The sequence below is a fragment of the Nanorana parkeri genome, unplaced genomic scaffold (genome assembly GCF_000935625.1).
Source record: "Nanorana parkeri isolate BGI_ZX_2015 unplaced genomic scaffold, ASM93562v1 scaffold1794, whole genome shotgun sequence".
Taxonomy (NCBI): domain Eukaryota; kingdom Metazoa; phylum Chordata; class Amphibia; order Anura; family Dicroglossidae; genus Nanorana; species Nanorana parkeri.
The window spans coordinates 1,484-19,507 of NW_017308062.1; the positions used below are offsets into that span (position 1 = coordinate 1,484).

At 39.3% G+C, this 18,024-nt stretch overlaps 1 protein-coding gene across 1 annotated transcript; it reads left to right on the plus strand.

The window, feature by feature from the left end:
• Positions 1–45: 45 nt before the first annotated feature.
• On the plus strand, positions 46–17,523 carry LOC108799721 (ubiquitin carboxyl-terminal hydrolase 32-like; the record flags this gene model as incomplete). Its single annotated transcript, XM_018571618.1, has 11 exons — positions 46–63; positions 653–764; positions 2,362–2,576; positions 4,364–4,548; positions 5,595–5,681; positions 6,648–6,768; positions 9,892–10,083; positions 11,734–12,022; positions 14,095–14,516; positions 15,841–15,933; positions 17,135–17,523. Coding segments are annotated over 11 exons (1,908 nt in total), but the record flags the coding sequence as incomplete, so codon positions are not given.
• Between the last annotated feature and the right edge of the window lie 501 nt (positions 17,524–18,024).

Below are 18,024 nucleotides of genomic sequence, written 5' to 3' on the forward strand. Positions count from 1 at the left end.
GATCCTGTGTGACCCCGAAACGTTGCAATAAGTGTATTGTTGCATGATGCGTCAATAAAAGACGTTTTTCTACTTTGGAGTGCCGGTGTCCATAACTCTTTATACTTTGCCTGGACGGTGGCCATCCGTCGACTACTGATGCACCCAACCCATTCATCAAGGATTTAGCGGTAAGGAGTGCAATGGGTACACTGACTATATCTGGCGACAGGTAAGTCGCCAGGATCGCTTCTGTTGTAAAGCCGACAGTCGGCTCTACAAGTTTAAACAGAGTCCCGGCAGGAAAAGTCACCGGGAGTCTGTTTAAACAGCCCCGATGCTGGCGACGTACACTGTACGTCGTCAGTCACGAAGGGGTTAAAATTAGAAAATAGCTCTAGGTGTGAATTATTTTCCAAGGCACTGTGTGGCTCGATTTACCAGCCCACACGGGGAATCATTTTTTACAAATATCTTTTAAATTAGTATGGGCTCCCAAAATGAATGCATCACAGGTTGACAAACATAATTGACATGTGAAATGTAAATGGTGCTAGGGGCAATAGCTTCAGTTTTGTTTTGCTTTTAGAATACTTCATATTGCCATCTGCATAAAAGGTTTTCTTAGAACAGTTCTGGTTTCTCTGATCACAAAGTTTCCTCTTACTTTTAGAACTTTCCCCAGGATAACCAAAAGGTTCGACTGTCAGTGAGTGGTTTTCTGTGTGCTTTTGAGATTCCAATTCCTGGTTCTCCTACATCAGCCACTAGCCCAAGTCAGCCAGGTGAGTAATTAAATTAAGGTTGTCCTTCTCCACCTATTTCCTTTTTATTTTTAAAATGTTAAAGTATCACAGCCTTTGCAGTTGGTTTAGTATTTCAGCAGTTCCCTAAAGCAAGGCCAATCTCTGTGCTGAGTAATGTGTAATAAGGCAAACTCTCTATGTTTGTGCTTGTTCTGCACAGGGGGACAAATGTCTATAAAAGTGGGATAATGTAGTTCTGATACAGGGAATCTAAGTATCATCAGGTTCACTGTGATTGAGGTTCCCACACCAATTTAAACATTAGAGTCTAGTTTTTGGACACTCAGATATTTAAACAGATCAGTCTGTCCCAATCCAAAACCATGAAAGTGGAGGTCATAGAAACCCTGTTGGCCTTTGCTCAAGTGCAAACCATGCAAGATGTGTTGTACAAAAAGTTAGTGGGAGATTTTAAATACTGACACATTCTCCTTGGTTAGTGCTGCTTGCTTCAATGTTTTAATATCATACACAATATCATTTGATTGCTAGGTCATTAATTACCCCAGCAAATGCCACTGAGGCAAGTCTAAATTAAAAGAGAACTATGAGGGGAGTGAAAATCACTTATCCTGATAGTTCGAGCCGGCGTGTGACAATGAAACTGTCGCACGTCAGGTCAATAGATCGGGAACACATACCGTCACTCGCTCACTTCTCGATCATGTCCCTGCAGACTGTCAGTCACGGCTCCCTGCAGGGATTCGCCCCATCCCCGCTCCGATACTCCAGTGCTGACTGGATGAACGGACGTGGGAGGGGGCATGTACAGCTGGCTCTGCCTCTGGATAGGCAGAGCCCGCTGTCACTCAGGCAGCCGGGATCCGTCCCGACTGTGGCTGTCTCCGTATACCGTGAGCTGTAGATCGCAATGTTCTGAGCTTTGGGTCACGGGAGGACACTAGTTTATGTCCTCCCATGACCCTTAGGAGAACTATGGGGGAAAACACTTATCCCACAGTTCTCTTTTAAGTGAACCTAGTAAGTTATTGAGGACCATAGTTAAAAATGACTGATTTAAGCATATTTGGTTAGATACATAAGGCTCAATTCACAAGGCTAACACACCAGGATAAGTATACTTCTTTTCAAAAAGTTACAGTAATTTTCAGTTGGGTCCAACAGAATTTACAGTCACATGGCTAAAATTAGAGTACTTTAGGCTGGTGTTAAAGCTCTGTGAATTGAGCCTATATTTATTTGCCTTATATTGATTGTTTTCATATAATGAACCTAATACAAAATACCTCCATTGTTTCATTATTGAATGCTGTTAACAAATTTATGATTTTGTGATGTAATGTTTTTTCTGAATTCTGTGGTAATTTCTTGCTCAGCAACAGGACACAATATCATTGCTCTATTTTTGTATTTGAATATATGTACAGTATGTGCAATACAAAAAAAGTATTTTCTGAATTATTTGCTTGTTGGTTAATTTTCTAATTGTTGCACATACAGAGCTAGCTTAGATGAGCCCATGAAATGTTTGTGCAAAGAAGTTAACCTGTAATTATTTTAATAGTGACTTCACATGAATCGGATTACTTTAAGTTTATGCTTTCTTGGTTTGTAGAAACGAGCACCGTGCCATCAACAAATGGACCTCACAGCCTCATTGCAAATGGAGTGCTAAATTGGCCACCGATAATCCCAAATGGAATGCCAAATACTGTAGTGCCATGTGGAACAGAGAAGACTATTGTTGGGAATGGAGTACTCAATGGTCATGTCTCAGTCCACCCTGAGGGCCCTTTCATAGGTTACATTATTGCAATTCACAGAAAAATGGTAAGATCACACATGTCAGTGTTTACCTTTCTTACTGTAATGTGCTTAAACAGGAAATAGAGAAGCTGATTGCAATGAAAGAAAGATATTGAATTGTAATTGCGTTTACCAGTTAAGCAGTGGAGCTGGTGGTAAGAAACAGCCTAAAAATTAATGTTTGTATTTTGGAAGTCCAGGTCCACTTAAAACTGTACTTGACATATTCTTAAGGATCTCTAAAGGGATCAACCTCTAAAGGGATCATGAATATGCTGTGGCCTTAACTTTTGTTTTACAGTACAGTTTCTACCTACTCCTGCTAGATTCTCATAAATTTAGCAAGGCATGGTACATGATTCAGAGCTGTATTTGAGTGTAAGAGTTAAGATCACTTAAGACAGTAATCCTCCCCTCCCATTCCTGGTTTTTGGAGAATTAAAATTATTTGTCAGAAGAAGATAATTTGATTGGCAGAGATTTGTTTTATGGATGTCCTTTGCCAGTTGTATGTGAAGATAATAAAATAGTGTGTTGAGTTAATGCTTGACTGGGATTCGGTGCACTTATATACAGAGCATATATAAATTTGGGAGGCGCATCAGCATTATTAGTAAGTCTTTTGCAAGCCAATGTCTTTATAGCTAGGCATGGCTATTGATTCAAATATTGCCAGTATTGGTGGAATAGGTGTAGAGGGTGCCAGACTTACACTTCCTATTTGCTTATATCAAAGTTAATGAACAGAGGCTTGCATCTTGTATTGGGTAAACCAGTTTTAGTGTTTTGTACATGTACTTCTGTAAAGAGTAAGGCACTAGAGTGCGTCTTGAAGTGGAGGATCAAAAATTGGTTGATGGTCATCTTCAGCAGATATCATATGACTTTGTAATAATATTTCAGCATAGATCAACTTTTATATGCTTTTCTGTTGTACTTTACAAGTTTTTACTTAGATGTGTGATAAATCATTGAAGAGAATTTTCAATTTTAAAATAATACTAGCTGTGCCAACAAACAGAGGTGGTAACAGGCTCCTTGTCAAGTACTAGTGATATTACAGATTAAAGAAAATGTTCTTCTGTGCCCCGAGCCATGTTTTTAGTGTCCTATATTTATTCCATGTCACTGTGTGTTTGCGTTCATCCTTCAAATGGTCTTACTGTCGTCATCATAAGCGTTTGCTTATGGAAATGAATTCACACCAACAAAGCTGTGGACTGCAGTGTCAGATGGAATCTAGTTTCTTTAATAAACCATGGTCTTCATGTTTTAAAAGTAAAAATTAGTGTTTTTTTAAGATGTGACTTTTTCCTTAACTGTCTTATTTATTAACATTTAATTTCAAGTCTAATTTTTTTAAAAATGTTCAACTGTTATATGCATAGCATGCTGGTAACATATGATGTAATATTGAGGTACACTTATTTTTTAATGGATAGAGCAGGAAAGAGTTTGAACCCCAGTCAGGCTATTATTTCTGTTTGTTTCCATGTTCAAGAAAAATGTTTCTTACTTCTTCATGGAAATCCATTCTACTCAACAAGAGGAGCCATCTCATTTTGTAGCTGTCCCCAGAAAAAGTGTGTTTCTATTTGGAGATCTCCCCTCATCTATTCTCCCCATGCTTTTTGTCCAGGTGACAGATGTCAAAGTGACAGGAAGTGCGAGTGAATCTCTTTTAACTGGAGAAATAAAAACCTGACACAGCTCCTATCCATTTTCTACACTTTCTAAAATGTAGTTGACTGTTTAAAAGAAAATAATTAATACATAATCTCATGCACTATCTTTCTATTTTTATTATCAAGATGAGAACAGAGCTTTATTTCCTGTCATCTCAAAAAAATCGCCCTAGCCTCTTTGGAATGCCATTGATTGTCCCGTGCACTGTCCATACCCGCAAGAAAGATCTGTATGATGCTGTGTGGATTCAGGTCTCAAGACTTGCAAGTCCTCTTCCGCCACAGGAAGCAAGCAATCATGCTCAAGACTGGTACGTAAATGTAATGAAAGCCATTTGATGGTGGTGGAGGGCAAAGAACAAATTAGAATGTGACCTATATACAGAAAAACTTAACTAAACCTTTTTCTCAAGTAGTTCAAACTGTTATGTTTCTAATCGAGTATTAAAAAAAAAAACGTTTATGATTTTGTTACTATGATGGTCTCCCCACCTTTTGTATATATTGCCCCAAAACTTGTTGAGGTTAGCCTGTTAAACATTTGATTAGTCCTCTTTAGTGTTATATCATATTTTTATTTCTAAATGATAGTCATGTGGGGCTTCACTTACCTTCCGCTTTAACAATGACTTTGCCCATTTCGGATGTTATTCATCAGTGAATCAGTATTTGAAATGCTGGGTGTATCTTAGGCCACACATTATGGTGGTACACTGAAGGCATTAATGAGGAATTATGCATATGCTGTTTGTTTAGAAAAATTTGGTTTGGAGAAAGATGTAGGGCCTGTCATTCAAAGTTAATTGACAGGTGTACTGTATATGACCTGCAGTTCATCTGCTGCTGATTAGCATTTGACCTGCTTCAAGTGGGTTCTGCATTGGCTCCAAGTACATGCATAATTGCAAACTATACATATGGGAGGATTTTAAAATAATTACACAGCTTGACATGACTATATTAATTTAAGATAATGAGACATAAATAGTCCACTTTACTTTGTACAAAAAATGTAGAACTTAGTAAACTTTACCTTGGTATGTTGAGATAGGAGTACCCTGGGAACCCTTTGCGTGCGCCCTGCAGGTGCATATACGGCCTATTGTGAAAAACTTGTAATAGTAACCCATATTAACTGACCAATAATCAGATTTTAAGTACACGCTAAGCTGCTAAAAGCTGACTAGTGATTGGTCACTGCATAATTTTTGTCTTTTGTTATGTAATTAAAAAATCTTGTGTACTACCTGAATAAATATGTAATTGTTATGATAATGGCAGCTAATTATGTGCAGATAATTACCATTTGTGAAAAAAGTAACCATAAACCGTACTATGCTTTTTTCTTAATTTCCAGTGATGACAGCATGGGATACCAATATCCTTTCACACTAAGAGTGGTGCAGAAGGATGGCAATTCATGTGCACAGTGCCCTTGGTATAGGTAAATGGTTAAATTGTAAATTCACTTTTAAGTATTCATAAATATGCTTTTATTTGAATGAAGTTGAATATGTTTACTTCTCATTTATGTTTTGAAAATGATTTACCCGTTTTAAAATAAATGTGCTATTAGGTGTCCTTTTCATTTGCAGATGAAAGAGGAGCTTGCGGATTGTTGTTTATGCAGCACATTCTGAATATGATTTGTAGGATATTTTTGGCAAAATCAGTAAAATAATTGTAGGTGTCATCTCACTGTCATGGAGTCTGTTCAAAATATTGCAGTCGAGTCACTAGGAACCCATGACAGCTGTTTTTTTTTTTAACATATGCATGTAATTATTTCCAAAACACTCCTGTTTATTCCAGTTCTTGTGTAAGCTATGCAATTGCTAGAGCTGTTTTGTGAGCTGGTCATGTATTACTTAATATTAATTCCACCAAATATTTAGATGTCAATAACATGATTGGGATTGTTCAATGACAAGTGGTTATAGTTTGCTTTGTTATGAAATGGATTTGCCAGAAAAATTATTTTTTGCTAAAGGTTAAAGAAATACCAAATCATTAGAGCAACACTGCTTGTCAATAAGGTAGATTTTATTTTATTAGGAAGCACCTAATAAAGCAGGTTCTATTGTCAGGCATGAGTGTTGTTACATTGGGTTTACTAAGCCTGGTGCATATACTGTTTTTCAAGTTTCTTATGCAGAGTTGCATTTACCTCAATCAATTTGTGAATTATATTTCCAAAACAGTTTAATACATTTCAAACCATAGATGACCTAAAATAGCCAATTTACCTGCTGTTTCATCTAGGGATAAGAAAGCCTTTATTTAGATTGAAGAGCCTAATTAGCACAATGAATTGATTTTGCTGCACCATCACTTGTCCGTCGAATTTATATGATATAGATCTGTTGTTTCATGTCTTTACATGTAGCTCTTCTCTTTAATTTTAATCTAGGTTTTGTAGAGGATGCAAGATCGATTGCGCTGAAGACCGTGCATATATTGGCAATGCTTACATTGCTGTGGATTGGGATCCAACAGCCCTACATTTACGTTACCAGACATCTCAGGAAAGGGTAAGACGATCCATTGTGGACTAGATCTTTTTGTTCCTCTTTTAATCCTGGGGTTAATAAATATCTAATGCAGCAACCAACATACAACATGGATTGTTGGATCGACAATTAAATGATTGGATTCTGATTTAGCTGAGATTAGCTTTGAAATTACCATAAATGATACGATTTATCAGAGAAGACCTTTTGCATACCCTTGTTTAAAGGATTAATGGGTAGCTTGCTCCCTGAGCACTTTTTATGTTTGGAGCAAAATGAGTGTATAAAACCAAACTGCTTAATATATGTATATGTAAAAGGGAAAATGCTTACCTTAATCTTGCTGTAATTTTTGCTTTCCTGGCACCTCTTCATGTCAGCCTATCATGGGTTAGCTCTGCCCTCATGAGTCTCCTAGGACAACCCCCAACTAGCCCTTAAAAGTGTACAGTCTCCTTAACCTCACTTTTTAATCGCAAGAACTCATGACTGACAATGGAGGGGGACCGCATGACTGACATGAGACGCTGCTAGGAAAGAAAATTACTGTAAGTATCAAGTACTAATGTATAAAATACAGTTTTTTTGTATTCCTGGCCTTCCTAATGTCAGCCTACTGTGGGACGTGCTAACTATGTGAAAATAAAGCAAATCGCAGCAAAAATAATGCAGGAATAATTTTATTAGAAAGAACAGCAGAACGGATAAGGTGTCCAGTGTGTCAGCAGAACCAAATTTGATAAAGGAAAGTGTTGGGTATGTTTCAACATTTGCAATTCTACAGATTGACTCCACAGGAACCTTGGCATTGCTTGCACATGAAGTGGACATCCCTCTTGTAAAGTGAGCCTGAATTTCTGATGGGAAGAAAAACCCATGGACATATAGGCCAGTTTGATGGTCCTCGCCATTCAAGTCAAAATTATTCTAGGTGGAGCCGCTGTGCCTTTTCTTGAGTCTTGAGGGAAACAGAAAATGATTTCCATCTTGTTTGAAAGACCATGACTTTTCCAAGTATACTGAAAGGCTGTGCACAAGATCCAGCTTAGGCTACTTCTTTTCGTCTTGCTGTAGCTCAGATGGGCTAAAGCCAACATTTCTGTCTCCCAGCTGATATGGAAAGGGATGACATCCTGGACAAGAAAGTGGTAACTTGCTTCAGGATTATTCTATCAGGAAGTCTCAAACAGAATGGCCCCTTTTCTGAAAAGGCTGGCATCTCCAAAACTCGTTTCGCAGTGGTGATTGCTACTGGGAAGACTGTTCAAATTCCACACAGAACAAGTCTCAAATGGATGAAAAGGAAGGTGCCATCAATGCTTTTGGGACCAGAGTAAGATTGCACTTTGGAAAGAGAGGTCTTGTTGGAGGCTAAATCTTTGCTACCGTCTTCATAGACTGCACAACTAGATGTTAGACCACTACAGAGATCTATAGAGGCCATACCTTGCCCTGCTCTCACCATGAACATGTCCAGCGATTCCAGCTTAAAGACTAGTGTTGTCATAAAGGAATTGGGAAAATGCAGTAGACCCCCCTACTTTCTCCTCTGGACTGTCACCAGTGTGACAGCCTGGGAATGCATGTTTTTGGCATATGATAGACACTGCAACTCAGGGGTGTGGAATTCCTATCGCCCGACGCCCGGGACAGGCAGTTTCGGGCGCCGGCCAAGTAGTTTTTTAATACATTCAGCCCTGCTCCGGACAAGCAGAGCTGAATGTGCAGTGGGAGCCGCCGCTCGTTTTCATACAAGTGATCACTTGTATGAAGCGAGAATCGGCAATCCTGTGCGCCCCCGCGGTTTTCGGGTGTCCCCCGATCCTCTATGAACTTTTAAAACTTTTTTTAGTTGTATTGGGACAAGTAGATTGTCATGAAGGACAAGTAGATTTGACCCCCGCTTTAGCCCTTGGACAAGTAGTTTTTTCAAAAATTTCCACACCCCTGCAACTTGATTTTGGATGCCGGAAGGCGATTGGTGACAAAGTGCGTATGAGGTGGTCTGTTCCTGATTTACCTTCAAAAAACTTTTTCATAGCTTTGCTGCACTGAGGAGCTTTGGAATTGTGACATGTGGATGAAGGCTGACCTGAACACCAAGCTGGTCAGAAGGATTCCCTTGCTGTTTGGTACAATCTGGCATTTCTAAATCTATCCCTGGCTGCCCTGATCCAAAAGTGCTGACGCTGTCTCCTTTTCTACTTTTTTTTGGAGCTTAATGGCCTCCTCTATATCTTGCAAAAAAGTGAATTCCCACCGAAAGGTATAGAGCATAAACTTTGTTTTAAGATGGCATCTGTGGACCATTGTTTGAGACATAGCACCCTTCTGGTTGTTACTGAATTCAACGTCACCTGTTCCACCACTGCCTCTGTGATGAAGTGTGTACCGATAGCTTGAGATTTTCTAGAGCAGAGCATAGATTCGCCACATCTGCATCCCCCTGGATGTTGCAGTCTTCAACAAAAACATCCACTGCAAATCCCTGCATACTGATGGCAGGGCCACAAATGGTTTTCATACCACATCGGCCACTGAAAAAACTCTCTGGGATGCGTGCCAATTCTACAGCCCATTGCATCTCTGAAGCAAGTTGAGTCATCCAAGGGGAGCATGACAAAACATGCATCACACAGTTTCCCCCTATTTTGACTGCAAATCTTCGAAGGAAAAATCAGATCTCGTTCTGGGTTCTGACTACAGACTTGCTTCCTCCACTGAGGAATCTGATACCCTCTCTCTGGAAGTTGGTGGCTTATTGTGCCCTTATAAAGTACTTTCATGGTCTGGGCCACTGTCTGGCGAATAAAAAGACCGTAGTATGTGTGCCGCCACCTCCTTGCTCAGTGATGCCTATTTAGGTTATCTTCCACAAAAAACGGTAACAAGGCAGCCATTTGTATAAAGGGAAAGCTGTGCTCTACCCATTTAGAGAAATCAGCAATTTTAGTCCTCTAGCTGCTGGGATGTAAGGTAGTTTCAAAGCATTGTTTGTTATTATTCTAAAGAGGAATACTGCTATATTTAGCAAATTATAGAGCTTTATTGTGTATTTTATTATATTTACCGTTTTGACTGCAGTTCTACTTTACTCCATTTATTTTGGTAACACTTCTGCATACTTTTTACTCTTGTGTACAGATCGTAGAAGAGCATGAAAGTGTGGAACAAAGTCGTAGAGCACAAGCAGAGCCCATTAATCTGGATAGCTGCCTTCGGGCTTTCACCAGTGAAGAAGAACTGGGAGAAGATGAAATGTATTATTGTTCAAAATGTAAAACCCACTGTTTGGCCACAAAGAAACTTGACCTCTGGAGACTCCCGCCAATTCTGGTAGCTCCTCATTTTACTTTTAAATACTTCTTAGTGATGATTAGCAGATGCTTGGTTTCCAGTTATCAGTCAACTGAAACAAAGATTTTCTTGTTATTTTGGCTTGGTAGATTCATTACCTGACAGTATCATAACTTAACTTCTGACAAGCATATAAATAGCCATGCATAATCTAGTAATGATTTTGTTCACTTTTATTCAATACCACCAAAATAATGTCATTTATAACTAGTGTGTTGTCTAGTACAATATCACTAGATATCCTTCCTACTTGGTTAACTGCAGAGTGGATATGACACATGCCATATGCTTAAGTTCTCATTTTGTGCTTGCTATCTTGTTACCCATCTGCATAAATCTCCAAAGGACACAGTCTGGTCCGGTTCCAACTTCTCTGAGAATAAAAGATGAACTTTGACTTGTTGCTACTGGCGACAGCTCAACTTTTGCTCTAGTTGAGCTGAGTCTATTTATAAGATATGTCTACAAGAAGAATCTTTAGTGTTTTCTATGGTCTGTGTCTACCTAGCTCTAGGACAGTATAGGAATCAAAAAGTGATTTCTTTCTTTGGGCATCACAGTTTCACTATGTGTTTTTATGAGGCTACTAGTCAGAAATAAAGAGATATCTAAAAGAGAGACATAGTTTCATAAAAAACAACAACAAAGGCAGAGAGTCATATGTGGAGAAAGAGCAATGTAAAAGTTTAGGGTTTATATCCGAACTCCAGATAAAAAAACAATATTCGCACATTGCACCAAACTCCCGACTCTGCATGCGATGAAGGCTATTTGGGTCATTCATACTCCACCTCCCCCATTTATAAAATGTCTTGTGTTCTTTTACAGAATACAAGGTGTACTGTGATTAGATGAGGGAAAATTGCAATGTCCATCCCTCCCTCATCCAGTCACAGAGCACCACAGCAGTATCCACCAACTGAACACACATTGTTAGGGGAAATTCATTTTTACATAGCAAATGTGAAAATATAGTTTCAGTTCAGCGTTAAGTAGTACTCTTTGTTTAATAACTTGTTATTAACCTCACTATCTGTCCCCAAAAAAGGGTATAAAATTCATTTCAGTACAGTGCTGCATGACGGAATAAATGTCAGTCAAAGTACCGCAGCGCTGAATACTGAAAAATGGCCTGGATGGGAAGGGGGTTTAACACCGCGGATGTCAACTGGTTAAAGATGCAATTTTTCAGGACCAGTTACATTCCCTTTTCAGGTGTTATAAGATTCTGAAAACTATATTTTTAATCTTGTAGAAACAAAAACCATGAAATTCAACTATTGTTTTCCCATATTTTTTTATATGGATAGTAAGCAGGGCTTAGGAGGGTTATTGGGTTTATTGACCTAAGTTGTGTAGATAAAGTCCAAACTTTCCGCATCAATGCCTATCCCCGTATAAAATTATCCTACTGCTGCTGAGAAAGAAAAAAAAAACAACAAAAAAGTAGTGAACAGACAAGGATTAATGCCAGTTGGATTTCTTTATATGTTTGCGAGCATATGCATTGCTTCTGCTTATTTCTTTAAATTAGCCCAAAGTGTTCTAAATGGTCTCATTATGTTACAGATTTAGTTTGAATGACATTGTGGTAATTTTCTATTAATTCAAAGCATTTCTCAATCTTAGATTATCCATTTAAAGCGTTTCCAGTTTGTAAATGGCCGTTGGATAAAGTCTCAAAAAATTGTCAAATTTCCAAGAGAGAAATTTGATCCAAGTGCTTTTTTGGTACCTCGAGGACCAGCACAGTACCAGAAAAAAAGAGCCAGACTTCAGGTTGATGACCAGACTGAGCCACGCTTCACACAGGGAGACCAGAAAAAAATGGATTTGATGAACTCTTCTGCTGTAGATGGAGATGCAATCAGCAAAATCCAACCAGTCATCAGTTCTTCCATAGTTAATAGTAGTAAAGGTACTATTTATTCTTATTGTTTTAGAGTTAGAATATATAGTTACTTTTCAGTATAAAGCTATTGTGCTATGATTGAAGGTCTGGCTTAAGCTGGCAATTCATTATGCAATTTTAGGTTGGTTCCTCGGGAAACATGCGTGGGTTCCTCAATCAAAGCTCGTAAGCTATGATGGAGGAATCTGTTCTTTCTTTCTTTGTGCTGAACGGAGAAAAAAAGAACAGTGTATGGCCAGCTTTAGTGCCTTGGCTGTGTAGTCTGTCTGCAGCTACACAGATTTTCATCAACAATCTAACCAAAGGTATTAATGCAAATGCTTCAAGTAGAATTATACTCCCTTATCCTTTACAGCTAAGTTCCATCTTAGCCTCTTTTTGGATTGCTGTTACCATGGTGCTGCACATGTGATCAACTATGACTCCAGCCATTTGAGGGTTTGAAAGTTTGGCTGAGAGCTGAAATAAGCACACTGGAAACCTTGACAGTTGGTATGCTTTAAAAGTAACAGTTTTGGAATGTCCGCTTTAAGGGTCAACATTCAAAGCGGTCATGTTGAACAGCAAATGTTTTGATCCAGGATTAAAAGAAAAATGATCACTATTTCGTTTTTAATTTTTGTTTTGTTTTGGCTTTTTAACCTTCTTTTTTTTTTTTATTTCATGGGCAGTGGGGAATACTTGATTGGGGTATGTAAATTGGGTTTGAAGCTACTTATCACTGCTTAGGTTGCAAGTGGGACATTTCACTGTGATGACACATGCCAGATCAATAGGGGATTCTCTCACAAGGCCCATTCTTTCTTCAAAACTCCTGTAGATATACATGTTGGTGGTCAAGAGGATACAAGCGCATACTGTTGCCAGTTAAAGCCCTCCTGAACTTTCAGTTTGAATCAGATATTCAATACATTGCAGTTCATTTTCTTTCTAAAGCATATACAGGCCTCAACAGAAAAGCCTGCATCCTACCAGCAGCAGTATTGTGGGACCCTTGCTCTTGGGGAAGCAGTGGTATATCTCTGCCAACAAGAAACCTTATCAGTAAAGCTCCAGGGTGATTAGAGAGCTCTGGCTTTGACTCGGCAGGGGGTGTGTTGGACCACTTCAACCAGATCACTGTTTCCCCATAGAGAGCAGAGTCCCTCTCTGGAGCTACTGGCAGGAAGCAAGATTTTCTACTATATCTGGCCATACACTGTACAGAATTTGACCAGTGGGTGGCTCTTTAGGGGCCCATTTGAACAAGCCAGTCAAAAATTATTGGCCGTACAGTGACTGCAGTCATTCAGCTCCAGTCACTAATTGGGAGGGTTCCGACAGTGGTGTACCCACTGGTGGGGGGGATTACCTATATCCACGCTGATTAGTGTCTATAAGGAGAACTATGAGGTGAGTGACCTGTGACAGTTTCATTGTCACAGGTCGGCTCAGTAGATCGGGAAGTGAGCAAACACATACCGGCGTTCGCTCACTTCTCGATCCTGGCACGGCACTCTGCCGTGACAGGGGAGGGACTGGATTCCCCCCTCCGATCCTCCAGCGCTGACTGGCGGAACGGACAGGGGAGGGGGTGGATTACAGCTGGCTCTGCCTCTAGATAGCTGTAGCTTTACCCTTAGGAGAACTATGGGGAAAGCAGGCCACTTTTCTTTAGGTTTCATTTAACCAGTATGGTAGTATGTGTGTCAATATCAGTCAGTTTTCATCTTAGCAACCAGTCCTGGTCTCTCTTTCATGTTTTTCCTTCCCTATTAGCAGAAATGGAAGAAGCTGAATTAATTCTGCAAGGGAAATACAGAAGGTTCTAAAGCTTGACTCCTTACCTGAGGACCAGTATGCATATGTAAAGTAAGCCTGTGGCTAATCTACCAATGTGAATGCAACAAAGGCACATAGCCACTTCTGAATAGTGATAGGTTTATTTCAACAACCCTACATAAGATTAAGTGTTTTACAGATAAATGTATTTATTATCTAGTTGTACTGTACTTTATACACCACCTATGATGGAAAAACAGCTATAGGGAAAGTGTCCTAAAGTTTGCATAGTGATTTGAAATTGACTTCTTTTACAGCATCTCCATCACAAAAAAGGAAAGCATCTTCAAACTCCTCAAGTAAAAATAGCAGTCCCAACCATAGCCCCAGATGCCTAGGGAGAGGTAAAGGCCGCCTACGTTTACCTCAGCTTGGAGGCAAGAAACTTTCAAGCAGCAAAGAGAATTTGGATCAAAGCAAAGAAAATGGCACAGATAGTGAGTCAAGAGAGACTGTGGATCAGCTAGACTCAAATAAAGGACATGTTTTAAGTGGAAGCCAAACTGAATTAGCTGTCAGTCAGGAATGTGAGGTGGCGCTAACCAATGGACTGAATTATGAGCTGAATACATGCAGCAATGGTCAGCTTGATAACCACACGGCTGAGGAGGAGGACATCACTGATGACCAAAGAGAAGACATCTGCTGTCAGCCTATCTATAATCTTTATGCAATTTCGGTAATCTAAAGTCTTTAAATGTAATACAGTGCAAAATGTCTGCCTTTTTACACATGTATCACTTTGTATGCTCTGTTTGTGATGGCAGTATGCAATTGCAGTGGGGGTTTTTTAAACTCCAGCTTGGAGCAACAAGTTGCTATATGCATATTGAGCTCCTAGGTTTGGAACTCTTGCAGAGATTAAGGAGAGAAAGTGGTATATGCAGGCCTTTTTTAGCCCCTGCATTTAACTTGGTAAGTTGGCTTTACCATTTTAAAGGGTTATTAAACCCTCCGTTTTTTTGCACATATCTACTGCTAGCAAGCAGTAGATATATGCAAAAAGTGTGAAAAAAAAGAAATAAACGCTTTGAAAAGGGTTAATACTTACCTGTGTCTTGCCCGCGCGCTCCCGTCCGAAAATGTGAAAATTCTCGGGCGGCCGCAAAGCATCCTGGGGCAGCGCATGCGCATTTCACATTTTCGGCCAGGACGCAAGGAGAGACACAAGGTAAGTCTATGGACGCGTGCACCCACATGCAGACACCGTGGGACAGGAAGCACCAGCAAGCTCAGAGGAGTGAGCGCTGGTTCTGAGACCCGACGGAGCGCTGGAGATGAAAACGCCAGGAAAGAAGAAGATTGGATTAAGAAACATCATTTAAGGTAAGTGCTTTAATTAACATTGGGGGGAGGGAAAAAGATTTTTGACTTTAATGTCACTTTAACTTTATGGCAGGGGTTACATTAGGGTTTTGTTTTTTTATTGCTGATGGGTATAGGCAGGTCAGAAGGAAAAAGGTAAAGCAGTAAAGTACGAGATTCATTCAGTATGTCATTTCATCAGTACTTAAGCATTCAGTCACTGGATATGGAGGAGAAAACATAGGGCATGTAAGAGGTTAAACATGCATGCATAGTCTCCACACTGGTAGCACTGTACGTTGGCTTGAAAATTAGAAGCATCTTATTTTGCTAAAATAAAGAAATAAAATACAATTATTAAATAAAATACAATCACAATGTGAATGAGTAAACTAAACATGAGATTATAGTCCATCACAGGAGTGATCTTGAAGTGGTGGTTACTTTATAACTCGCACAGGGACCAGAAGGAAGGACAGTGTCGGCACCAATTCAGAGATGATTTGAGGATCTACAGCCGAGCGAAACACAAAGATACATTTTTGTTAATAGTTGAGGTCCTTGAATGCATTTTTAAGATTTAGCTCCTGAGTTTAGTGTCACTTTAAGTAAGACATGGAAACATCCAGCATTGCCATTTGCTTTTGAAAAGTATGCCATTGTATGAATTTTTATTTGTATTGTTTTTTGTTTTTTAGTGCCATTCAGGAATAATGGGTGGAGGTCATTATGTTACTTATGCCAAAAATCCAAACGGAAAATGGTACTGCTACAATGACAGCAGTTGTAAGGTAAGACGTTTTTTTTTTCTTTTCCATTAACCTCCAATGTAATATTTCCTTGTCTCAAAATATATTTCTCTCTCTCTCTCTCTCTCTCTCTCTCTCTCTCTCTCTCTCTCTCTAGATATATCTATAGATATAGATATATCTATAGATATATCTATAGATATATATAAATAATTTACACTTAAAGTACACATTTTAAATTAGCATTGTGAAAACCTTTTCCTTGTGCATGACTTTTCATCTAAGCATTATCCAACTGCCATTCCCATTTTCAATGGGAAAATCAGTGGCTGGTAACACCCCCTGCCCCTCAATTTACGTTAAAATCCCCCTGGACAGCTCCCTGTGCCGGGAGGATGTTAAAGTCTTGTGTTAACAGTTGCAGCACCCTCTGGCAGTCTCTCTGATCTCCAGGGGAGAGCTGCACGGTGGAGAGACACAGCTGTTACCGATCATGTGAGCAGCATGGTTAACCCTTTCACTGCCGCCACCATTACTATGTTAGAGCCGTCTCGTATGCAGAAGCCAGGTACACAACAGATTGGGGAAACTAGAATATGTACAGACCAATATCCTTTAACCAATTGGCATCTACTCTGTTTGAAAGATAACGTACAGATGGCATTTTACTTGGCCATGGAATGACTAAGACCTGGTTCCCTCTATTAAACCATTATTCAAGGAAGCATTTTTCAACCGATTTTCAGTCATGGCACCTTTTAAAAGTATGCAAAATCTCAAGGCTCTCCAGTCTAAAATGTAAAAAGTGAAAAACAATGTGTGCCCCGCCCCTATATCAATACCAGACCTGCCCCTATATCAATACCAGACCCCTATCCTAGACAGGGGTCTGGTATTAAAATTAAAGTGGGGCCCCAGTCAAAGAAACAAACATGGAGTTTCCCTCTTTAACACCAGAGTCCCATACTTTCACATCAGAAGCCCTCCTTTGCAAAAATTTGACCGCACCCCTGACAATTTCAGAAGACACCCAGAGTGCTGGAGCACTCTGGTTGAGAAAGGCTGACCTAAGGCAGTTCATGACAGATGTTCTGGGGCAGTTTGCCTTCCATTCTTTAAGTTGTCTGAAATTTTTTTTTTTAAAGTTAAGATGCCTTTGATACTGTCTGTACTGTCTGAAAGAATCTCTGGTAACTGTAATGACCACCCTAACCATTCTCATGTGAATCTTTATTGTAAACAGGAACTACATCCTGATGAAATTGACACAGACTCAGCCTACATCCTTTTCTATGAGCAGCAAGGGGTGGACTATGCACAATTCCTGCCAAAGATTGATGGGAAAAAAATGGCAGACACTAGCAGCATGGATGAAGATTTTGAATCAGACTATAAAAAATATTGTGTGCTTCAATAACATGGCTATGCTTCCAGTATGTTCAACTTAAACATTGAAGGGACAATAGAAAATGAAAAGGAGCGATGTTGAATCATTTTTAAGAACTCATTAATCAATCTAAACATACTAGTGTTGAGGTCACCCATGCATGTAGGGCCATTCAACAAAAATAGACAATAGGGTAACATGACATTGTTGTTTTAAATATTCTATTTTGTTCAATAAGGTGGTTTTATGTTTATTTTAATTTTTTTTTCCTTTTACTTTCTTGGGAAGAGTGCATAGGGACAACATAAATATTAAGTTACTTTAAACAACAAGAATATTTTTAGTAGAGGATGGGAATTGTATGATATAAAGGAGTATTGTACAATGTTGCCATGCATATACTGGACTATTTGGAATGCATGTAGTTAAAGTGCAATGCTGTGCAATACTTTTCAATAACTAATCAGAAATCAACGTCTTTTTGCTCTATTTAGCCAAAGCAATCGACGTTGAGTTTTGAGTGCTTTCTGTGGGTAAACAGCACATACATATTCCTTACACTGATATTAAAGTAAACCCATCATGAGCAATACAGAGGCAGCCATTCTTCTGAAACGGCAAGTTGTCTGTTTGCTGTCCCACTGTCTTCAGTGCCTTGGGTCACTTACAGGAAACAAGTATGCAGATCAAAAACATGTTTGTTTCATGTTACTGGTTAAAAGTATCCAAGTAAGCCAGCATGAAAG